Below are 25,452 nucleotides of genomic sequence, written 5' to 3'. Positions count from 1 at the left end.
AGCCCAAAGTGAGAGCAAGGCTCCATTGTGTTAAGCGCTGTACATACACAGAATAAGAAACTGCCCCACCTCAAAAAGCTTACAATTTATATATAAACACAGGTGTTATCTTACCAGAGCGGGAGCTGAGGCAAAGAAATTTGTGGCAGAGCAGGGCATTGAACTCAGATCTGCTAAGACCCAGTCCAGTGCCTCAACACAAAGCCATTCTTCATCTCCTGGAAGTATCAGAGATATTCCCCTGCCACCAGCCAGTGCGAGAGCTTTAGTCAAAAAAAGCACAAAGCATGCAGCTAAAAGATATTCACTTACAGTTTATTTTTGCCTGAAATTATTTCACATCTCTTTGTACACAGCTACAGAACAGTAGTAAACCATTGGTAAAAGCAACAGTGCTAAGGAAAAACGTTGGCATAATTTTTCTTTTATTTATTTTATTCTTTTCTTCCCGTGCTGTGTTCTTATACAGGTTTGGGATTTGAGAGGAAAAAAAATACCTGGCACACTAAGTGAGTTAAGACTTAAACCAATTGTTCTCTCTCTCTCTCTTTTTTTTTTTTTTTTTTAGAATATTTTGGCTGGGGTTATCTATCTAGCAACAAAGTAAAAAAAAAAACCCATAAAATAAAAAGCCCCCCAAACAAACCACCCCTGCAACAAAAGCCTGGCTTCCATTGAAGATTATATATATATTTATATATATTTATATATAAAAAAATTACATTGGCTGTATGTTAAATCTTGAGGTGCTCAAGAATAAAATAACAGTGCTAAACTGAAAGAAAAAATTTAAAAAAACCCAAGCTGCTCTGTACAACAAAGGCTCATTATGAAAAAAGCCAACAGCATATTTATAAAAGAAACCACAATTTTTGTTTATCATTTTTTAAGCAATTGTGGGGGGGTTGGGGGGGAGAGAGAGATTTGGAAAGTAGTGGTCACATGTACAGACAGGGCAGAGCCATTAGATCAGCGACAATGTTATTTCTCACTCTCCCAAGAGGAACATGCAAAACAATGCGTGCATGATGAAAGGAAAGGGGGAAAGAAAAAGCTTATGCACGAAATTCCAGGAGAACTTTTGTTTGAAATATTGGACGTAAACAGAAAATGACAGAGGTGACTTGTGACATTTACCAAGTTTTGTAAATATCTCATTGGTAAAATGACTGACACCGTTTCCCTGCCCCCACCCAAACCCTAACCCTGATATGGCTTGAAAAGGCTAAGAGAAAGATTTCAGTCTTTCAGGAATGAAAGTTATGTCTTTTATTAATACCTGCGCCTCTCCCTTCACACCCTCTTTTTATATATTTTCCTTCTGACTGCATGATGTTAGAGGCATTTTTAAATCAGAAATGCAGTGGAGCGAGGGTTCTGACAGAGTGAGATTATAGTACGGTATGCACTACTAACAGGCAATTCCTCAAGGAGGGCTTTAAAAAAAAACAAAAAAAAAAAAACAAGACAGCAAACTAGTTAATACAGAAAAATATAAAAAAAAAAAAAAAAAGGTAAAAGGATTAACAATTCATAAATAAAAGACAGGTCCCAGACCTGTTATTTGTGAACCATTTTTTTAAATAGGTGCATTATGTAAATCTTATGTACAACAAAATTACTTTGCATAACAATTGCAAGGACACAGGGAGAGGTGCAAATCATGTGGGTTGTTTTTTTATCTTCTCTTGATGTTTTATAGGTTGCCTTCCTGGAACAAACACGGTGAAGGAGGAGGAGTTCCTAATGGATGAACTCCAGCTGAGGGAACCCAATTAAAACCATGAGAAATTGACGTATTCTGTTTTTTTCCTCCACACAGCATAAAACACAAAGGCAAATAAAATCCACAAAGGATGGGGGTTTTCCCACTCTTTAGAATCCTCTTGCTGCTACAAAGTCTTTTTTTTTTCCAATTTAAATTATGTTGATTTTGAAATTACAAAGCCGAAAGAATTAGGCAGGGTCTGGGCATGCTCAGTTCACCCTCCCCCACACACAGCGACTCCTCTATCTCACAACCACAACTGCTAGAAGTGAAGTCCCAGAACTCACTGCTCTACAGGTATTAGCCAAAAGTTGTTTTATTTTCTGGTTTTGTTTTTAAAATCTTTTTCTTCTTGTCAGAAGCTAAAGAGAGAGAGAGAGTTCACCAGGCTTCGGTGTAGCGCACATCCACTTCTTTCAGGTTGGGCAATTTAGCCTGTTTTGAAAGGGGAGGAAAAAAAACAGAATTACTGATAAGATTGGAGGTTCTCACAAGTTTGCATTGTCAGAACAATATGAGGGTTGGTGCAATGAGCGAAACCAAATAGCCACCCCAGAAAGGCCCTGATCCTGTGAACACTTAAGCACGTGCTTAATTTATGCACATGAGGAGCCCTATTGCCTGTAAAGTTAAGCACATGTGTAATTGCTTGATGGATTGAGGCCTTATTCAAGAAACAATGAGAAACCCAGTTTAAAGACATATGAGACCTGGTTCTGGTCTGTTACTCCAATATAAATTAGGAGCAACTCTACTGGAGCCAATGGGATTATATAGATGCAAGATAAGGACCAGATCCTGGTCTTTAGTTCTGGTTATAACCGATTAACACAACTTGCTGTATGTAAAACCTTAAAATGACATTTGTAAAAGCAATCAGCTGACACTCCTGTAGTCGCATAATAAAATACACAGCATCACACACTTCTCCCTCTCTCTCTCTCGTATCCTAATTTCCCTCCCCTTCACCCCTACAATTTATTATAAAGATCCCAAAAATTGTTACTGACTTTTAGTCTAATTCTGATCTCACTTAAAGTGTAGTTCCATCAACTTCTCTGGGCTACTCCCAATTTCTACGGATGCAGGTGAGATCAGACTCAGGCTCTTTGTGTTGTTGCTATTTGTCAGTTGCATTTCCATGGTCTCTTACTGCAATTGTATAATTCTCTAAAAACAAACACTTAATTAGACTAGCGCCTTACGGGGTTGTTGAAGTTTCTAGGAGTGATTATTACCTCTGCGTTAAGATTTATGTGCACATATATTTCGATAAGAGCTAGTCAGAACACTACAGACACTGCCAGCAAATAATTTTTCAGTTAGGCAATGACTTCAGTTGTGGGTGTTTATTTATTGTCTGGTTCAGCCTGCCTAGTACATATGTGGGCGTCTGTGTGCACGCAAGTGTGTTGCTGGCGGAGGGGGGTGGACAGGAAATCTCATCATTGCTATAAGAGTTTGGGGGCTGAATCCTCCCAAAGACGCGTGGGGTGGGGAGGAAAGGTTTTTAATCAAAAATATACTCACTTTGAAATCGGAATTCCCAACAGATACAAAACCAAGTGCCTAAGGGAAAGCTGGTCTCTCTCTTTGAAAAGTCACCCTGTGTCTGGATTTTTTCCCCTACTACTTTTACAAGTGTCCCCTCAGATGAATGGAAGTAAAAGGGATCAGAGGGAAAATGATTTGTGTATCTGTTATTTCAGCTTGCTTAATTTTGTGCAACTGGTAACACTTCATGCAGGTTTTGCTGTTTGCCCCATATTATCACTTGCTTGTGTGGGTCTTGCCATGCAGCGTCAGGGCAGTGCAGAACCAAAACAGGAAAATGTGACTGTAAAGCCACAGAAACTGTCAGGAGAGCTCAGGGGCTGGGGTGGGACCAGAAATTCTTTTAACTAATTTAGTTTAACAGACCACGTTTCAGGAGGGTGTTGTTTCTTTCAGGGCCCAATAGTCAGTGACCATGACCGTGTGTGTACATGACAAGTAAATGACAATTTGCTCAAGCAAGTACCTGATGCAAGTGCAAATGTGTTAACTGCATGTACACATCAGGTGTGCAGTGGCACGTAATTTTTTACATGCACAATTATGATGCACATGCACATTAAGGTTTGGAAAAGCTAGCCCTGAAAAAACCATATGATAATGGTCCTGTGATCAGGTCTATAGGTGAATTCTGTCTCCAAAGCAAGAACTAGGATGTACATTTGCAATGAATCCTCAAAGCAGTTTTTAAATTCTGCTGGTTCCAGGACTTGTCTCAAATTCAAAGCTCAGCCCAGGTTTGTGACCTTTTTGTGTGAACCTAGGACAATCTAAGATTTTGACACAAAAGTCGATGGAACGAGGTGTTCCATTTTGAGTGTCTGGGTTTGCAAATCTCCAGAGACGTGACTCACTCAAAACCGAAATGAAGAAAAAGTCTGTGTGAAGTCATGAGAACCAGAACCATCACGCTTCACACAGCCCTTGTCTGAATCCACCCATGGCTGCTTCCCTATCTCTGCTCCACTCCAGCGCATTACGTCACACTGTCTATGAAGTCCCTGGAAGAATGCGGACAACAAACTCTGAACATGACAAACCTTGGTGTGTGGGGCAATGCACAGGTGGGCTCTGTTTAAAGAGGAGTTCTGCCTTTATAAACATCTAAGTAAAAATGGCACCTTTTTGCCCAAACAGTCTAATTTTCTGTACGTATTCTGAGTCAGATCTCCTAATTAAATTGCTACTCCTTTTAATCCTGGTAGCACCAGAGGACACACGCAGCTCTGGGAGAGTGAACTAGAATCTATTCTAGCTTGTGCATCATTAATAGACCCAATTCAAAATTCTGCAATAGGAACATTTCATTTCTGATGGCACATAAACCAGAAAGAATCCGGCTTCAGTTTCATATTCCCAGCTTTTTACTTATTCATTCAGCAGACTAGATGTGGGTGTCACTGAGACACAAACAAAAAACCTCCCAATGCTATTTCTGCAGTCACTTTTCCCCAAAAAACCCACAGTTTACGCTGCACAGTGTGCTTTTCCTGACTTAAACCTTCCTGGGTTTGTTACGCTCTGTTTAGATGCTCCACACAGACATCTGAATTTAGGCAATGTCCACCTCTTCTTCTGGAGTTTCCAGATCATCCATTTCTCCATGACTGCTGGACTACAGAACATCTCTTTTTTCAAATAGATGAAATACAAGGTCTCCCCAAAGGCTGCCCCACCAATTACCAATGATGAGGACAAAAATATATAAAGATGCCGCCACCAATCCCACTACCAGCAGAAGACTCAGAACACCACTTCCTTGATACACATTATACTGGCCTAGGCTATCCAAGGTCTTAGTATTTTCATGCGGACGTTGTCAGTATTCACAGACTACTGGTTGACTTTTACAAATGGATCTCAAAAACTGAAATACCTTGAGATCTTCATAGGTGTCGGCTGAAAGTTTGGTGCTGTTCATATTTAAGCTACACAGGCTTTTCATGGCTAAAAAAAAGAAAACATACAGAGAGATGTTTATGGGCTGGCCTATCTCTAACCACTTAATAATTCTGGTTTATCCATAGGGCAATGCATATACAAAGAGTGGTTTATATAGGCACAGTTATTAAGAATAAAATACGTAACTTCAAAACTGGGCAATGGCATATTGATCCCAGTTGAGGAAGGCCTTTAATGCATGCGCTTAAGCCTCATTGACTTCAGAGAGATTTAAGCACTGCCCTGAACTGCAGCTTTTATTCTCAAGAGCACTGGTTGCTTATGTGTTATTTTGAATAACATCAGTCCACACTGTGGGGGTGTTTATACTGTGCAGGAGAATATGCTGATCACCAATCCACGCAATCTAATTTCATTTTAGGCTACAGCGTATTGGTGACCTGACTTTTCTGCCTGGGAAGTCACCACGCCATCAGGTATTGACACATCTGGTACCTCTTGTGACGTCAGACAGCTGCTGATCTACGTCACAGTTCTACATGCAGTGGGTATGACGTTTATCATAAACCTTGGCATCTACGGTTCCCCAGCCCTCTCATGCAGCTCTCAGCATGTGTGGGATCCTGAATGGCTAGTTCAGAGGTTCCTCTTTACCTATAATGTTAACTAAAGCTGGGGTCTCCCCTCCCAAAAACCACAGACACAAAACATAGCGGGGAATAGAAAATTGGTCACCTCCCAAGAGGCTCAGCTGCCCAACTGACTTATAATGCAGCTCCATGTGCCATCTTGGCTTTGCCATTCTCTCTCTGACTCTCCATAAGATCACACTCCCACCAACGGAGGTACACCCACAATGGGGAGTATTAAGGAAGCGGTGCAGGTCTAAGACCAGTGGGCCTGAGCATAAGGTAGAGGTGAATTACTATTGGGGGGAGGGTCCCATGAGGGACACCAAATCCAGCACCTATCCCTGCAGGCTGGGGAGATTCAGATCCCCGTTTTTGCTACTTGTGCCAATGGAAAGCCAAACCTGGACACCCACTGCTCTCTCTAATCATTGCGCAGCACAGAAATCCTTGTCTTTGGCCCACACGAATTCCCCCTCAAGTGTATTTGGGTCACTTACAGCTCAGTGCCAGCAGCCCAGCATCTGTGACGGGAGTCTCACACAAGTTGAGCACTTGCAGCATGGTGAGGTGTTCAGAGAGAAGCCGCAAACCTGCATCTCCAAACTGCAGGGTACAAGCAAACTCCATAAAAACAGGTAGAATATTGTTCTGCAAGTAACTTGGCTGGGTATGTGGAATATTCAGGGCGTGGTCTGCATAGGAGACTTCAAACACTCCCCCCCGCACCCCACAAATTTTATTACAATCTCAGATGACAAGAGAGAAGGGTGAAGGAAGTATTATCCACATTTCACAGATCCACATTCCACCTGCTCAATGTCATAAACAAGTTTCTGGTAGTTTCACAATTTGAAAACAGATCTCCTGAGTTACAATCTACAAGGCCATTCCTTCACTGGATCGAATCCTTTGAAAATGCGCCCCTTATATTAGAGAGTTCCCACCCAGTCTATGTGAAATAGGCGTATGGCAGTCTCAGCCCAGTTCCCAACTGTATCACACCAATTAGCATTAGCTGGCTACTTTGGTGCCAGGAACAATATAGTATTGGTAGTGCAATGGTCTTATTGACTCTGATCTCTGCTATTTCTAAATTCTATGTTGCTGCACAAGATATTCAAAATCAAAGGCAAAATGGCTCCAAACTTGGAATCTCACGTTTCAACTTAAAAAACAAAACAAACAAAAACCAGAGGATTATTTCACCCCAAAATTTGTGCTTTTTTTTTTTTTTTTTTTTTTGCACGAGATTAGACTTCTTGTCCAACAAAAATGAACTCATTTTGAGCAAGAGGCATCTCCAGAAATCACATATCAAAAGTCTGAACATTCTGGTGAGACATTTTGTCCAATTTTGCACCAAAAAAGGGACATTTGTTGTTTGCAAAACTCTGTAGAACAAAATGGCAAAAATGTTCATGTGAAATATTGAGGAGAAAGAGTCACAAATATTGCACAGCTACATTGGGAATCAATGCACTATTTCTGGTGAGCGCTAGCATGAGGTGCTAATATTGCAGGGACAAAATCTATTCAATATTGGACCCTGGAGACCAAAACCAGCATGGAATGTAAAGAAAAATAAAATCTTAAATGCCCTTCTTGTTAAATGTAGGGTAATTTATTTAATGAATTTGGCCTCTTTCTGTTAACAAAAATCACCATCAGCTGATTGCAATTTCCTCACATTTATTCATTATTTGATTTTTTCCCCCTCTTCTGTTCTTGTTTTTTAAACGCTGGATTCATCACGATTCATGGATGATTCACTACAAGTAGCTTGAACATTATCTACAGACTGTACTGAGATTGGTCAGATAAATAGCATGGAATTGTCTCTCTTTCCTAACTAAATGAAAGCGCTAGCATTTCCGAGGCAAACACACTGACATTTATGATCTAAAATTTTGTTTCGACAAAGTCAAGACTGGAGCACTCGAGTGTTGATAAGCAGCAATCACTAAAGAGGTGTGATGTGACCAAAGGAAATTCATTTCAACGTCTGAAAATATTTGCAGAGTTTTGCATTGCAGTTCTTACCCCCTGAGATGACAATATGCCTTCTAAAATAAGGAAAACATGGTTGACTAAGCCATAAACCAGCATATAAAAATAGCAGGAAGGCAAATGCATTCTAAGGAGGCCTCTTCACGCATCAGAACTCACATTCTTCTCACAATGACATAACCTGCAATTTCAGAATTAGTCAGCACTGCTTCCGTCTCAGTCCTTCTGTCTGCAAAACACATACCTGAGTTGACCACAGGTTCAGCTGCTTGAGCGAAGGCAGTTTGATGAGGTGCTCAGCACAGGCACTCGTTACATTGGTGAAGGCCAGGCTGAGGTTTTCCAAATTTCCAAAGGATCCCGAACTTAATAACCGGGCCAGGTCCGCATCCTGAAAGCAAATATCAGTGTGATAAACAGGAGACTACTTGGTCTGCAACCATCTGCAGTAACCTGACTGATATGCTGGCCAGCAAGAGTTGCACAATTGCGCCGCATGTTTATAGCAATAAACCAGAACTACTCTGCATGGTTGCTTGTTTGGCAAAGAGCTGAACACGTGTGTCAGCATTGCCTCATAAACCCTTGAAAAATGAACCCGGCTGAGTCTAACATTACAACAAAATCTTCTTTGCAAGTGTATTATTATGGAAGCCGTGGGATTCATTGTCCGATTACCCACAAGATATGTTATTTACCCAGATCCAAAGTCTATTCCATTTCAAGTTCTAGGTCCCAATTCTGCTCAGCTCAATTAACTGACTTCACCGGGATTAATCAAGGTGTACGTCATTGTAGCCAACTGTAACTGTGATTGTCTGTTTCAAACTTTCAAATGTAGAGTCCAGAATCAGACGTTCTGAAGTTTGCTTAAGTTTTCTGTAAAATCCTGCCCTCAAATCCATACACCAGATTCTACTGTAAATTCCAAATCTACGCACGGATATGTATCTGACAATCTGAGCCGCACTTGTAGTGGCACTAAAATCTGCTGCACAGACCTAAAAGCGCAAGTTTCCCCTTACTTGTGGAATCCCCAGTGGAACGGCTGCCCTTTAGACTGACAAAACTACTGGGGCCAATCTCTCCCTGTGCAGCCCGTGACAACGGTACATCAGTATGTCTAAAAAAGGAAAGACAAAGCCTATTTTTTCTATTAACAAGACTAACTTACTGTGGATTTGGATGGCAGTGTTAACCGTGTGGGACCACCTTTCCTTTGCTGTAACAGAGAACATACTTTGGTTACACAGGCCATTGTCCGCATTTCAGATCTCAACCAGAATACAGCAAGTTTTTAAGCCAGAACACGCCCTGCCCCAGTTCCTAAGCTTCTTGCCAGTTCTCCCACCAGCTTGCCTTGTTCTTCTAGGTGGACTGAATTTATTCTCAAAGTATGCAGCAGCAATGGAACCAAGATAGGTTTGTTGCTGCTGAAGCGAGTTCCATGCTCGAGCACTTGATGCTTTTTGGTGCAATCAGGCAATGCTCTGCCTGGGTTCAACAAGGCAATATGAGGTTAGCCTCATTGATGAAATAATCTTGTGAAGCGGGGCTAAGATGTAGGAACAGGGTAGGATTCTGCTGCTGGTCAGAGCATTCATTTTATTTTAGTAAATCATTGTTAACCTGGGCACGTTCTTTCTTTGGACAGAGTGGAGAGAGAGAGAGAGAGAGAGAGAGAGAGACAGACAGAGAGACAGACAGACAGACAGACAGACAGACAGAGACAGAGTGTGTAAAAAGAGATAGGATGTTTGGAAGGACCAAGAGGAATCACTGCAAAATAGACAAAATTCATTTTGAATTTATAACTCTCGTGTTTAAAACCAGGAAATTCAACACGAGAAACTTGTTAACAAGCTTTAATGCTGCTTGAACTTGTCAGACCATTTGATTTAGGCCTCGGGTCCATCACCTGGGAACTGAACAAAGCACTAAAGCTGCATCCCAAAGATGATGATGTGAAGTTCTAAGCACTTCAAAATGCCAGGCTGTGCTGCAACCCAAATGCCACCTGTGTGTAATAAGGTAGCAGGATGTGACAATCCAACGTACAGTCAGATGTCACCATTGTTCTTTACGCTGATTGGAGACAGGTTATTGAATCTCAGACAGGAGCATAATATGTGCTCAAACTCACAGAGAAATATCACACTAGGGATACATGTACAGTGAAATCCTCTGATTACAGTTCCCACTCTGCTGCTCACAGGGAACTTCACACCCTGGTTGTCTTTCCTTTGCACCTCCATTTCTGGAGAGTCCAGGCTGCTATGTACTGTGGCAATATCATATGCAGGGTGACATACCAGTTCTTTTAATTCCCTCTGCCTGTCACACAGCTGTTCATACATTCTCTTTCCCACGTCCGTGCTTTCCAGGGTAGAGATGATCTGGAGCTGCGTGTCATTGTTGTCGATGATGTTATATTCCAGCATCAAACACAGAATCTAGCAGGAGAACAAAAAAAGAAGATCACTCAGTGGGAGCTTTGCCGTTCATTTCTTCTGAATATCTTGATTGTGGTGAGTATCCTGGGATAGACGCGAACTACAGGGTGAAATTCTACAGTCTGCATTATTATGCAGGAAGTCAGCCTAGGTGATCTTAATGGTCCCTTCTGGCCTTAAAATCTACCAATCCTAATTTACTGATGGTAAAGAATGGCTTTTGGTCTCTGAACACTTGACCTATCCACCCTACCCTCTACGTCTGTCCTCTTCAGCCATTCAATATCACATGGCAATTAAAAAACAGCATTTCTCTCCTGATCGTTTTTGACTGATTTTCTCTTTTTACCAAAATCCTTTTAAAAATGTAAAATTCAAGCATCAGAAGAACTCAGGCAACACAGTATTCAACTTCATTCAGCAAATCCCCCACTATTAAAGGGATTAATAATAAATAATAAATGATAATACCTAAAGGCTCTTCTAGAGCATTTTTTACCAATAGCTCTCAAAGTGCTTTTACGAAGAGGTCAGTATCATTAAGTCCCATATTAGAGATGGGAAAACCGAGGCACAGAGCAGTGAAGTGACTTGCCCAAGGGCACCTAGTAGGGCACTAGCAGAGCTGGGAACAGACCCCCCCCCCAGGTCTGCTGAGTCCCAGTCAGCGCTCTATCCACTGAGCAACTCTGCCTCTTCTTAATAGAGATACAATTAAAATTACCTAAAGTAAATGAAATAAGCTAGTGAAGAACTAAAACTCCTTTTCCCTATTTAATCATCTCATATTTCCCTCTGAACCAAAACAAAGCCACATTTCCAAAGAAGCCTCCTCTAAAAGGCATCCACAAAAATGACATGGCACACCTGTTAGTGCAAGACCAATATGCCACTCCATGCACTAAAAGTGCACGTTGGTGCAAACAAATGACAATTTCCAATGCACTTTTTACCTGGATGCTAATTTTGCAGGTGCAGTTTAAAATACTCTTTCTAAAAGTGTGACCCCATAAATTTTTTGATTAGCTACGAGAAATACAGGTTTCCTAACACTTGATGGAGCCTACAGATGGAAATTTATGTATAAAAGTTATGCAGGGCATCTGAATGTCTTTAAAAACTTCCGTCCTGTCCTGCACTACATATCTCCCCCTTCCATACACTGCTGAACTAGACATCAGCCTCCTCAAGGATTGGCTGTGCTGGTTCCCTAGCCCTCACAACCCCACTGCCTTTGTCTGTCCTATTCTACACAGCCATTGCAATCACTGTCATTTCTTGATTCAAAAGCACATAACATCATGGAACCTCTGACTGACTACAGTGAACATCCTTCCAAACGTATCTACAGCCATCTTTCATGTATCTCATGCTCATAATTGTGGCAAAACAATATTTCATGGCAACCACATAATCAAAAGAACAGAACATCCCTCACTATTTGTTTGATTTGACTATACAATAGCTTTAAAGTTGGCCTAATGTTTCTATAATCCCAGTAGGTCTTGTTCTGGAAGAGGCAGTAAAGGATTCTGACACGATTTATTGCCCACAAAACATATTTGAGTGGTTACTCAAGGAATTACCTCCACCATGGTCTGGTTGCCCCTCAGAGCCAGGAGCATGCAGGGTCCAAGTTTGTTTTCAGCCAGCGAAAGCAGGAATTTTTTTGTCTTATAACAAGACCCCATTAAAATATGAACCTGTTTAGAAGAGAAGATTGGTAGAGATTAGAGAAGTAATGTGGATGTCCCTAAAACAGTCAAAGAGCCACATCCCATCTACCGCAAGGGAAATTGTACCAGTCAGTACTGTGACAAAGAGCTTGCAATATTTCAATAGCTTCATTGCAAAAAAGGCCATCTTTGCATTCTTCTTGAATGATCCCTTGATCGCTCGTTGATTTCAATGGGACTAATTCACTGAGAAAGGTGCTACCCAGCATGAGTCGTGGGAGCAGATTCTGGCCCTTAGTGAATATAGGGTTAATGAAGGAACTGAACTGACAGTACAGGAAAAGTCCTCCAATTACCCAAGGACAGGTGGGCAATGGCAGTGCAGTCTTCCCCACACAGCCCTGATCTACAGGGACAGGAGAGTAGCCCAAATGCAGCTTTCATGCTGATTTGTAGCTCAGTTTCTCTTCTGGGACGGCCAATAAGGAAGCCGGGTGAAGTACTGGGGTGGTATTGGCAATCAACCCATTTCATAGAGGCCACTGGATCGCTGCTGATGGCTTTTGGTTCATGCTGCTGACCTAGTTGGATGAGAGCCTCTGAGCGAGGCGAGTAAGTCTTTCTGACAAGGGGCACCACCACCTGTTCCCTGGAACAAGAGGTTAGCCTATCAGAGTGGCTGCTTGGAAAACTGGGGGTGTGCATGTGTGAGAGGAATGCCTTGGGAAGGCAGGGTTCCCCCCAGAGGTCATAGCATATCAGGGGTTGAAGGGACCTCGGGAGGTCGTCTAGTCCAACCCCCTGCTCAAAGCAGGACCAATCCCCAACTAAATCATCCAAGCCAGGGATTTGTCAAGCCTGGTCACGGGAGTGAGCTGAGCCAGAAGCTGGGAAACTTCCTTTTCCTTTCCCATTCATGAGACACTGTTTTGCTTTCTCTTCCACATATTTTTCCCCCCCTTGAAGATAAGACTTCACTGAGCCCCTCTTTGTTCGTCTCTGCTGAGTCATTCCGCCAGCTTAGACTCCATATTCTACAGCCAATCCTGGAGCCGTGACATCACAACATACGCAGAGATAGTTTTATGCCAGGAATGCAAAGTCACTTGCAAAATTCAGTCAAGAAACTGGACTCTTCTCATAGAAGAGAATGGCAAAGACCTTATTCTAATTCCAAGGCGTCTGGAATGGAGAGCCCTGGACTTCTCACTCACCATGGCACTGCACATAGAATGCTATTTAGAAATCATGCATTGGCTTCCTCGCCGAACAGTATGTGTGACCTTTTACAGCTTCTCCTGGGCCAGGCTGACACCGGGCACAGCATGCAGTGAGAGCTGCATCTCTCTGAAGCTAACAGCATGGCTATTCCACAGCAGATAGACCATTTCTACACAGTGGCCACACATATTGCATAAGACTGAAGGAAAATTTGGATGTGTGTGTGCATGCAAAGAATACAATGCAACAGATGGATGACAAATGAGGTTTGATTTCTATACAGACTCCACACAGGGTATGGCCTTAGATGTTTTAGAGGAGATCCATGTTATAAGCTTTGCCCCAGGCCTCATGAAGTTCCTCAGTGCTACCGCGAGATTGGACTCTGCTAGAGAACAGCTGAAACCTCATGGAAAACTCTGAAAATTATTCTACAGCAGAAACCATTCTGCACACAGAGTAGACCATATACTACTGTATCTTTTTTCATGCCTCATTTTATTGTCAGTGAGGACTTTCCATTAACAAAGGATCATTGTTTCCTAAGCGTTGATTTGCTGCTGCTGTCTGTAAGCGAGGTACTTTCCGAGCCAAAAGGTTCTCATTTTCAGGCATATGTCCCTATTCATATTTTTTTTAAGAGCAGAAAAAAATACTGAAATGCTAAGGTTCAAGTCAGAACAGGATTTTTTTCAAGCTTTACAGTTAGTCATTCATAGCTCTTTAAATATTTATCAATATCCTTTTAAAGAGCCCAGGCTATGCCATATCGCTATGGGCTAGGAGCATCAGGCTTTCTCATGCTACCTTGGGCTTGTCAATGCCATGCAGTCACACAGCTCCCTCAAGAGCAATGATTCAGTTTTAACAAAGACAGGGATTAGGACTGGCAAGGACAGAACACAGAAGAGAAAAAGCTAAGCTGTGACCAGGATCCAGTTTACAATTCGCTGATCAGCTTGAGTTTCAGTGACTGTACAGATAGGCACGTAGGTACTTACATCACCCAAGAGGATCATTTTCAAAAATGCCTATGGGACTTAAGCTCCTAAGTTAGTGACAGATCACTGTCGGCTCTGAGTGCCTCACAAACACTAACACAGGTCTCCTCACAACAGGAAGCGGGGAAGGAATATCTCCCCACTCTACCTTACACATTGGGCACAGAGGGATGTAAACGGCTCACATGGGAAGTCTGTAGCAGAGCCAGGAAATGAACTCGGATCTCCTGTGTCCATTGCCATGATTTCTAACAGTAACAATAACTGGCAGAGCAATGTTGATGTTCTCCAATTAAATCCCCCAGAAGAAAACAGAATATGAAAACATGCAGATAGAGAAGAGACACTAGACAGAAATGTTAAAATGTGTGTGTAAATATTGGTTCCAATGTTTCGGTTTCGTTGAAAATCCACAGTAACCTACAATCCTCAGACCGAAGGCTTTGGGGGTGGATGTCATGAACAAAATTCCTTTAGGTGACTGTATTTTACTGACAATCAGATCATTAATGGTGATCACCACCCAATGGGAGTTTTGGGGGTGGGGGTGTGATACCAATAAAATAAATGGGTCAAATTTTTAAAAATGAGAATGCAAATTCAGTTATTTGCATGTGCAAGCACATCTGTCTGTCTTTTATTGTGCTAGTGCCTGTCTGTGCCATACAAATGCTCAGTCTGCATGTTCAAAAGTGTGGATGCCACTCCTGCATTGTGTGAGACAGCATCCACTTCTGAAAATGTAGCTCCTAACTTCCTTTTAAAAAACACCCGCTTCTGTTTGTTTTAAGGCTGTGTTGAGGGAGCTTATTTAATGATCTATAAACACTACGTGTATGGCTTTCTTGTTAACATACAAGCCAAATTGCCATTGTAAGTGAGAACAATGGATTACAACCGGTTATATGAAGGTTTGGATTTACTGGTTAAACACTGATGGTTCACAGTGTCATAATTTTGCAAGACAGGGACAAAGCAAATAAAGCTACTTATCACCAGCTACATATTGGCTAAAGACTACAAAGAAATTACTAAACTCACATTATTGCAGACACGTACCATACTGGCAAATAGTTCTCCGTCGTCATCACAGGCCACTCCCCCAGGACTGTATAGCTGGAACCAGCCATCTTTGCCAGCCCGCACACTCAGCAAACATGAGTGGACCTGCCAGACAAAGCAAAGACATTTGGAAGGTTAGGGTTACCGCCAATATTCTCAGCACATCCAGCATGTCACCCAGCATCCCCAGAGCAGACACTCCACAAAGCAAGGGGGATTCCTCTTTTGGTGTTAATATGATTATTTACAGAGCTGCAGGCAATTCATGATTTTTGCATCACTCAACGGAATCAACACTTGAACAAGGAGTGGAACTCTATCAATGCTGGCTGAACAGCCCTTTTCATTTCCTTCACACAAAGCTCAAAACGGCATTAATCTAGAGCAGCTCCACTAGAAAACAAAAGGCTTAAATTCCTGAGCTCCCTTCACCACGTGCGTCTTCGTTTCTGGTGTGAGCGGAACACCAACAATGGTAGATTGTGGCTTGCTCATTCGACTTATGAAATTTTGTTATTCTTCCTGCTGCTATGAAACCTCACCAGGCGCAAGAGGTGAAAGCCAGGAAAGAGACTGCAGCAGAGACAGAAAAGGCAGAAACTGGGCAGAAGAACTGGCCCAAACAACTGGCACTCATTAGTCCAAATTAGGCTCTGCACATGCCACTGCCATTGTAGCTTCTATTATATCTAGCTCCATGGTCTTTAAGAGGAGTCCTCCCCCTTCTTGGACTCTGATGCATTACAGCAAGCAGTCCTACTTGTCAAGTATCAGAGGGGTAGCCGTGTTAGTCTGGATCTGTAAAAAGCAACAAAGAGTCCTGTGGCACCTTAAAGACTAACAGATGTATTGGAGCATAAGCTTTCGTGGGTGAATGCCCACTTCATCAGACGCCTGACGAAGTGGGTATTCACCCACAAAAGCTTATGCTCCAATACATCCGTTAGTCTTTAAGGTGCCACGAGTCCTACTTGTGACTCTCTCATTTTAATGGGCATAGCTTTATTTCAGGTTTTTGGTGAGGGGGAGGTGAAGCTAATTATCTTGCATTTGGGTACGTACATAATCTTGGGCCAAATTCATCAGTGGTGTAATTCTACAGAAGTCAATGGAGTTACCCCAGAGTGGCGAGTTTGACTCAGAGAGTCAAAAAAAAACCCCCGAATGCCAAAAATTCTCGGCACGGACAACAATTCAGGTTCAGCTTGCTCCTGGCCTGTAGTTCTGTGGTAGCTCTTTTTCACTGCATGCTGATATAGAAGATTAATGGAGAGGAGAGGCCCTGTCTGAATCAGCTGCAGCTGACTACGTTAAACAAGTTACATATGCGGCTGTGAAGCAGTCAGCCGTCACGACGCAAGAGCTATGCACTGATTCCAGGAATACCCTTCTTTGTTCATGAGAACAAAGTCACTGGCACACAACGAAACTGAAACGCAGCTAAACAAAAACTTGTTGTTTTGTAAATCACAGGATCCAGAGCTTGCTGCTTCCTTGTTTTCAACAGACGAGGAAGAGCCTGAGGGAGCATACAGCAAATAGGAAAATAATTCTTGCTGGTTGCACTTTACTGCAAAGCAATGACATCATCAACTAATTTCTGCCACAGAGGATGGAGGACATGTTTATATACAAGGCAAGAAGCCATTCATAATACTGCAGCCTATATCCTGAATGCATTTCGGGTCTCTAGGTGAATCAAGGGCAGCAGACTGAGAACTACACAGTGCTCTGGCACTTGTACTGCTTCATGCAGAAACGTTTTGACAAGTGCACTCACAATCCCTTTGATTATTACTCTGCTTAAACTGGAAAAAGAGACTCACTTCTTGTCTTGGGTCTTCCGCAAATCTCTGAATCACATATTTCAGCTCCCTAAAAAAAAAAAAAAAAAAGGATGAAAGCCAACAGTTGATTGGTTGCAGAATTCATACAGGCGTCACATTTCTTGTGGCTTACACTTTAAATTTATATATTTGCAGTTTAGAGAGAAATAAATGGAACAGCGTTCACAAGAAGTAGGTGGTCTAAAAGTGATAGTGCCTATTTAAAATAGGCTTGGAAAGCTTTCGATGATGCACAGTGAGAAACTGGTTTGTAAATTCTATCAGTATCAAATGTCTTTAGTCCGTGGACTTTTGCTGCAGCAGTAAATTACAAAGTAAACCACATAACTCTGTTACTAACAGAACATACGCTCAGACCATCACAGACAAAAATATTGGAGACAAGACGCCAATCGACCCATCCTTGCTAGTGCTAACTTGTTTATGGTATCGTAGAAAGGCATTTTAAAGAAACAAACACTTACTTTGTGAATTTCTCATGTGCAAGAGCCCTGCAATTAAAAACAGAAAGGTCTGAGAATTTGATTGATTGATTTTTGCAATTCTTACCCAACACATTCCCTAAACATGCAAAACAACTGCAGCCCACATGACATAAAAGGGACAATATTGCAGACATAGACCGAGATAGAAAACCCCCTTCATTTAACAGTGACGAAAAACCAATAGCACAGGGACATAATCCAGTCGTTTTTACCCAGTCTTTATTTAGACAAAATTCCCATTAACTTAAATGGGAGGTTCATGTCAGCAGAAAGAGAGTAAAGGACTTCACGATTTGGCCGCTGAACTTAGATTTGTAAACAGAATTTTGGCTCCCTTAAAGACCCAGGTGTGTTCTTTAATTGCACTGCAAGGCTCGGTCACAACTAATTAGCGTCGTACATCAGTAAAGCAATTGTTGGTCATTTTGTAAAGTGCATTGCATCATGGTACTGAGTTATACTCCCCCCCGGGGAACCTCAGGAAGACTGACTCAGGCAAATGATGCCACTGTTTCATATTTCCCAAGCCATGCTATAGCCCAGGTAGCCTGATGCAGCGGAGTTGGACCTTGGTACTTCAAGGCATTGGGCCACTGGGGGACATGATAAGCTAGCAAATTGTACAATTATAGGCTGTAATGTTCACCCTTGGAGATTTACATTTTATAAACACTAGTGCTCATTAATAGGTTTCCGAGGGAGCTTGGCTGCTCCTTAGGTGGCAGGGCAGCTTCTTCTTTCTATCAAAACACCGTAATACAAACAATTTAAGTCTTGATCACGTGGATGAAACGTCCTTGGCTAGTAAGTCATGCGCTTCCTCACCCCCCCCCCCCCTACAACTCCCTCCCCTCCTTAGTGTATCAAATTGCTCATTCCTCTCCATGATTGTCTTGGAAAAAAGGGGAGAGGGACACAGGGCCAGGAAAACTTCATGCCTCTCTTTTTCTGTGGCCACATGGCACAAGTTCCATTGGACTTTTCCAAAGTACAAGTTCTCCAGTGCAACAAGGTTTCACAGACTGTAGAGATTGTACCATAAAACAACCACACCAACAGGGATCTCAATAAACAATCTGGTGCTGTGAACTTACTCCTTGGGAAATGGGATAGGTTGAAGCAAGCTGGCCAGAGCTGGTCTCCAGTCATCATAGTCCGACCTAGGAGAGGAACATTGTTATTAGCACCAAGATGTTTTAATACAGACTGTCAGCAGTTGGTTCAATGAGTCAGAAGTCATTTACTGTAAGCAGCAGCAACTTCTCTGATTTACTGAAGCACTCTAACGATCTAGGGTGACATTTTCCCGTTTCATTTTCAGCACGTTCTCCAGCCTGGCACAATAAATCACATATTTACAATGAAATGCTGAGACTTGACCTCCAGAGTCCTCCTCCATGTCACCTTAAAGACGTTAGTTGTTTACGAGACCTTCTAGCATTTAATTGCTAGGTAATATTTTCATCTAACTTTGAACTGCAGTTACCAAGCCATTATTATTTACATCTCCACTCTGAACTTTAATCAGACCTTTTTTTTTTTTTTTTTTTTAAATAGTGGAGGGTGGGGGATGAGCCAGATTACAAAGCTGCCTTCACATTTGCCCTACAAGTACCGAGTGCAATTTTACGGCCTGCTTCATAAAACAATTACATATCGTTAATTTGAGATTTCTGTGAACTTCACTTGGTGCGCACTCACAACTGATTAGACCGTTTTTCCTTCCGCCTCTCAGAGGCAGCCGCTCCATTATACGACAAAGAGGCATGCAATCAATGGAATAAAAGGGTAAACTCTCTGCTCCAGAGAGGAAAGTATGCCCAAAGAAAAAGAAATTAAAATACTCGACACATGGGAAAGATGCCATTCAAATCAGACAAGGACCAAGGGATGATTTAGATCATGAAAGGGAAAAGACAGCATTATCATTTTCCAAAGACGACATTTTGTGCACAGATATATTTTGTTTTGAAAATATTTCAGCAGTGTTGTATGTGTGTCTGGGGAGAGGGAAGGCATAACAAAAGAGGGTAGAGGACAAGAGATTTATTTAAGTTGATCCCACACAAAGAAAGGGAAACAATTCATAAGTGGAAATACCTCCCCTCTGTAAAACATTAGTAGGATGTATCCTGCTACTTGATTCATTTTATTTTCATCTTCAATGTCTATAGACATAGTTGACCTTATCTGAGGTGCCTTCCAAAGGAGGATGTTCACGTGAACTGGGCTAGAGGGAATGATCGGCTTCAAGTGTAAGTGTCCTTTACTGGAAAATCAATTCCCTCAATCTGCCCACAAGGTGGGAACTGCTCGAATGGATGGGTCAATAGGGAGAAGCAGGGAAGGTATGTTTTGGATGAATAATACTCCACACTATTTCATCAAAGGATCTCAAACAACAATTAATTAATTAGGCCCCACAACGTGCTGTGCAAAGAGTATTACTACAACCATTTTATAACCATTTACAGATGAGTCAAATGAAGCAAAGAGAATGTAAATGATTTGACAAGTCTGTGGCAGAACTGGGAATAGAACCCAAGAGTCCTGATGCCCAGTTCTCTGTCCTACTAACACTCCCCTCTTATTATGAGTAGGAAGTCCAGGAGCTCCTGGCCGAAACATTTGCTGATCCCAAGCTAAGCTCTTAATATGAGACAAACACTGTGGAAGATCTAAAAAAGATAGCGTAGGAGAGATTTTAGCTCTTCCTAGCACTGTTGCCTTTTAGATTGGTTTTACAAGCTAGGAGAGTAGGGACTCCAGCTTCATTTCAAACTTGGCACAAGTTTATGATGTCTCCTCAGAGATGAACAAAGCGTAATGTTCTCGGATGTGCATCGTGTACTGATAGCACTAAGATCACACTACTCAGTTAACAGGCAATAAACACAGGAACCCACCCAACAGTTATAAAAAGAGCAGAAGAGGTTCTGTCCCAGAGAGAAGAAAATATAGACAAAGTGCTGCGTCCAAAGGCCTACCAGCCTTCCCTAGTGGAGCCAAGTCAATCCATTACATATAAAACAGATTTTCCATAATCTTTCAGATACACAGTTTAACATACAGTAAAATCCAGTCCACTAAACATCAATGACGCAAAGAAAATCTGCATGCATGAATATAGGATTATTAACAACAATGTAAGGAGCTGATGAAATTCCAACTCGAGACAATCAAAATGATCAAATTAACAAGGGAGGCAAATAAATATAGCCAAGAGTATTATGACTCCAGCTCACCGGAAAACCTGGCACCCTTTTCTGCTATGGCTTCCGAACACCACAACCCCTTGGGCGTCTGAAGGCATAGAAAACACATATATGAGTGATCCAAGAGCCCTGTGAGCTAGCATAGTCCCATATCCTAGTGGTCTCTCTTCCACCCTACCATGTGGGAGACCTGCGTTTGATTTCCACTTTAGGCACATTTCCGTCATAGGACGTGTAACTCAGTGAGGAAAGATGACAGTGAAAGGCATGCATTTTTGGTTCCTGTATTCCAGAGAACAGCCTGCTTTTTCATGATCATATAATCAGCTAGCACATTTACATTCTGAGCAGCTCCTCCTAGCAGGCAAGGGGTCTCAAATACTGTGACCAACACAGAGTTTAGGGACATGATTTAGAGATTTCTCCCGCCTCCTCCCCGAACGCCCTTGTCAAGAAACAGTAAAAGAAATTGGTGTAAGGTGGCAGCATGACTCAGTTTTCTCCAAGACTCCAAACAAACAACAGTTGAGAATCTTGGCTATGTCCTCTAATAAATCCAACTTGTTTATTGCCCTCTTGTTATCTTCAGTACTTGAGGCCCAAAGCAAATCTCATGTCAAGGTATGGTGCTCTGCAACAGAAAGCCTCAGGTCTATGGCAGTGATTCTAAAAGGCATCAGGCCTGATCTTGCCCTCTGTCACACTGGTGTAAATCAGGAGCAACTCCACTGCAGTCAGGGAAGTTACACCGGTGTACAACCAGCGTGAGACCAGAATCAAGCCCACTGCAGCTACAGTACTCTTTCAGCTTTCATTCACAGAGTTTCTTCCTGAAAACACACAGCACTTTTGTGGACTGTGAGCACAGCTCTCAGCACTGCCAGTTTTACAGACACTAGGCAAGAATAGCACTATACTATAGCCAGCTCCATTATGTGCTTCAGGGGAGCAGGTCCCAAAGAAGGAATTCCTTAGAGGAGCAGGTTTGGTTTTCCATCATCTCCATGTAGGAGTTAATGCCTTCAAATGTAATAGCAGCTGGGGATGGGCCTGCCTGGAAGCATGACTGGTGGTAATGCAAGAAAAACACTCTGCACCGACACAGACCCTTTCATTAGAGAATCTCCAGGCCCTTTAACAAACAAATATTAATTAAACCTCACAACAGGCCTGCGAGATATTATCCTTGTTCTACAGATGAGTAAACTTAGGCACAAAAAGGTTAAGCAAAATACATCCAGGCAGTAGCAGAGGCAGGAATTAATCTTGGGAGTCCTGTGCTCTAACCACTAGACCTCTGTATAAGACAGACAAAGCCAAACACCTCCTGGGCGCAGTCATTTATTCACCGTTTGCAATTCATACTCAATCTGCAGCTACATTTTGAAAATTACGGTCACTGGACCTACGACTTGCTCCCAAATAGCTTTGAGATTAAATACAGTAGAACCTCAGAGTAACGAACTGACCAGTCAACCGCACACCTCATTGGGAACCAGAAATACGCAATCAGGCAGCAGCAGAGGTTCTACTGTACATATACTGTTGATGTTTAGATGCAGTGCAACCAATTAGAAAAGTGATCCTTTAAACCAGGAGACAGACCATTGCCAAAAGACTGGGCTAAGAAATTCAAGGCTTCTTCAATACACATTTGAGTTAAGCACCTAAAGATCTTTCCCAACCTAAGTTTAAAAGCTTAAACCTACTTTGAGGTTTAATACGTGAAGTCACTGTGACATCTCAGGTTAAGTTTTACACTGTGAAAATCCTTTCTTGTGCAATCTGGAGAGTTGTGATTAGTAATAATATGCATTAATCAATTTTTTTTTGGCTGATCTTCAAAGGAAATTGGGAGGAGGAAAAAAAGCAGCTTATTAAAAGGGAAGAGAGAGTGAGACATTGCAGACAGAGTCATGCCAGAAAACTGTGACTCTCTATGTTAAAGCTGGGATGTTATCTACTTCAAGCAGCACGTGTCATTTGTGGAGGAAGGTCTTTGAGGAACATTAGTAATAAACCGGATTCCATTTTAAACACTAGGAAAAAAGCAAACTACCTTAAGTGAACTATTGATAATTTGGACACAGAAGTTTAATCTGAACATGGAATACAGGTAACCTCTTGTCATGCATCTAATCTCCTTTTCTAGTCACTCTTGAGAATTGGTTGTACAAGCCAAATCATGACTACGGAATCATGAAATAACCACTGCAGAAAAATAACAAGAATAAAACTAAAATGTATTAGAAGCCTCCAGGAGTGTCTCATTCTCCTCACACCAACTCCCTCTTCAAACACATTCTCACTCTCTACAGATCCCCTCAGGTTACTGCACTCACAAGGTTGATTTTTTTCTTTTTTTGGTCCCTGTAAAGCTCTGAAGCCCTGTTGGACAAGTCAGGGCTGTTTAAAACAGGAAAAAGGAAGGGAGTTGGAGTATCTCTGGTTGAATGTTAACAACCACTGCAATGAGCCAGACAAAGAGGCCACAGCAGGGGAGGGTTAGTGCACAAAGATACAGAAGGCATAATGAAAAGTGCCTATGACAAAATTTCCCATGTAGCTGTTCAATGGTTGCTGAACTGAAGGCTCCGACTCACTAATCACAACCCTTTAATCCCAGGGAGGGCCTCTGTGAGAAAGAAGCCCCAGTGCAGTCATTATTCAGGATTTCAGCTTAAAATCCCAAATCATGCAAAAATGAATGTCAGGATTGTGTTACACTGAGCGTGCAGCTATCTGCAGAGTCCATGGAAAGCTAGGGGCAGACTGGGTATCAGGGTGCTAAATATGTGAAGGCTGTCAGAGTGACCACTTGCCATTGCAAACAATGTACCTTACCCAGAAAACTGTCTCGCTGTCAGTCCAGAATGTTAGCCACCACTAATAATTAACTAATCTCTGCCTAAACTGCCTTTGCCTTAGGGCCATCACAATCATCTGCCTGCAGACATAATACATTTTCCTTTCCCGGTATCGCCTTTCACCAAAATGAAAATCTGCCCACATGTCATATGCAGCACAAACAATCCAAAACATATTAGCAACCCAGGGCAACCCTGAGAAACATGACATCAGAGAATCTGCTTGGGATATTCAGGGTATGGTGCTGACCTATTGGGGAATGCAGAGGAGGCTGGGGAAGCTGCAGTGGATGTGTGCAATCAGAGAGCCTGGAGTTTGAGGCAGTGTGGATCCAGATTTGGATCAGAACTTCAGGGCTGAAATCATTATTACTGGGCACTCACTTGGCTCAGTAAGAAAATGTTGCTGCCACTGTTTGAAAAAGGAGTCGGTATGCTCTTATGCTCGGCATTATTGTTTTCAAGGCAAATGTAGTGCTGCTGGATCGACAGCTTTGGAGAGTGAAGTCCTCTAATGTTCCCAGCAGATACAAAGCTCAAATAGCAGCAGTGTAAGTTTCTCCAGGCATCTCTGCCACTGGACTGAACTCTGTCCTGTACTTAACTACATGCATAGCCCAAGTCGAAAGATATTTGGGCCTCTTTTAGGTTTCGAAAGCACCTAGCACATTGTGGACAGCGGTGGAAACAAATAATAATAAAGAGGAAAGATGGTCATGGGAAAATTTACAAGCACCGTGGCTGCTGCCTCTCCTAGTGGCTTCTGCTCTTGCAGCTGCTTTAACCGCTCTTTTCACTTATATATTAGCCTGGTTGACAATAGTAGATGTCTCCAGACATGAACTGGGGAACACATTTCTCTTTTTTTGGTAACGTAATTGCTTATATACCCTAAAGGTAGGAGAACTCCCACGTAATCTGAAGACTAAGCAATCCCAGAGACCCCTGCATACATGTGCAGCCTGCAACTGGTGGGAGCTTAATCAGCCAGCTGAAGTGGAGATACAGCCAAATTTGTCAGCAGATGTTTCCCTCCTTACAATTTTGAAACTGGGAGATGACCTTGCTGACATTACGCTGGAAATTTGCTCTATGTGGAAGCAAGTTTTTACTGTACGGGAAATTCTTCAGTGTGCAGGAATCATCATCACTTAAACCAGGCACTGGACAATGGCAGGCAGCTCTCGGATACTCTAATTGAATATTCTCAACTGCAAATTTTCAATCAATTTACCATAGATTCAAAGTAAAAAATGAAGACTATTTGTCTTTCAAAAAAGGGGGAGGTGGGTTGGCTGGTATTGACGATATCATCAGGGTCCAGGATCTGTGGGAGTCTATTTGACACTGAGTTTGATCCATCACTATGGGGACAAAAAGCATATTGTATTCCAGGTGAGAATACAGCTTCTTTAAAATCTGTCCAGACTATTGTTCACCTGCCAATACCTGTCAAACAATTAGTATAGGTTTTTCTTTTGTATGATGATGATGATGGCGTTTCGTTACTCAGGTGGATTAAATAAATAAATAAATAAATAAATAAAAAGATATATATTTGGAGCATCAAACATTCCTGGTTCTATCACAGTCATCCCAATGTGGATGACAAAACTGAACTTGGTTAGAGATGAATTTTGTCAAACAGGTGCTCAAGCTTCTGTGTTGCAAAAGTCTGAGTTACTCTAGAGCAGGGGTCGGCAACGTTCGGCACACGGCTCGCCAGGGTAAGCACCCTGGCGGGCCGGGCCGGTTTATTTAC

The 25,452-nt window shown here is 42.1% G+C and overlaps 1 protein-coding gene across 1 annotated transcript in view; it reads right to left on the bottom strand.

Annotated features, from left to right (window-relative positions):
• Nucleotides 1-1,498: 1,498 nt before the first annotated feature.
• LOC112106843 (C-Maf-inducing protein) overlaps nucleotides 1,499-25,452 on the bottom strand; it is a 162,813-nt gene continuing 138,859 nt past the window's right edge. The window contains exons 11-21 of the mRNA XM_024200302.3: nucleotides 18,703-18,768; nucleotides 17,588-17,614; nucleotides 17,103-17,151; nucleotides 15,274-15,381; nucleotides 11,903-12,019; nucleotides 10,176-10,316; nucleotides 9,038-9,085; nucleotides 8,108-8,254; nucleotides 6,354-6,459; nucleotides 5,199-5,269; nucleotides 1,499-2,203 (exon numbers count right to left, since the gene is read on the bottom strand). Coding sequence (XP_024056070.1) covers nucleotides 2,150-2,203; nucleotides 5,199-5,269; nucleotides 6,354-6,459; nucleotides 8,108-8,254; nucleotides 9,038-9,085; nucleotides 10,176-10,316; nucleotides 11,903-12,019; nucleotides 15,274-15,381; nucleotides 17,103-17,151; nucleotides 17,588-17,614; nucleotides 18,703-18,768 — 934 coding nt within the window. The 3' untranslated portion in view covers nucleotides 1,499-2,149. The remainder of the gene's footprint in view (nucleotides 2,204-5,198; nucleotides 5,270-6,353; nucleotides 6,460-8,107; nucleotides 8,255-9,037; nucleotides 9,086-10,175; nucleotides 10,317-11,902; nucleotides 12,020-15,273; nucleotides 15,382-17,102; nucleotides 17,152-17,587; nucleotides 17,615-18,702; nucleotides 18,769-25,452) is intronic.

The sequence above is a fragment of the Terrapene carolina genome, unplaced genomic scaffold (genome assembly GCF_002925995.2).
Source record: "Terrapene carolina triunguis isolate 2854851 unplaced genomic scaffold, T_m_triunguis-2.0 Scaffold33911, whole genome shotgun sequence".
NCBI lineage: Eukaryota > Metazoa > Chordata > Testudines > Emydidae > Terrapene > Terrapene triunguis.
Note: the sequence above shows the minus strand (reverse complement) of the source record. Positions and strands in the feature narration are given on the sequence as shown.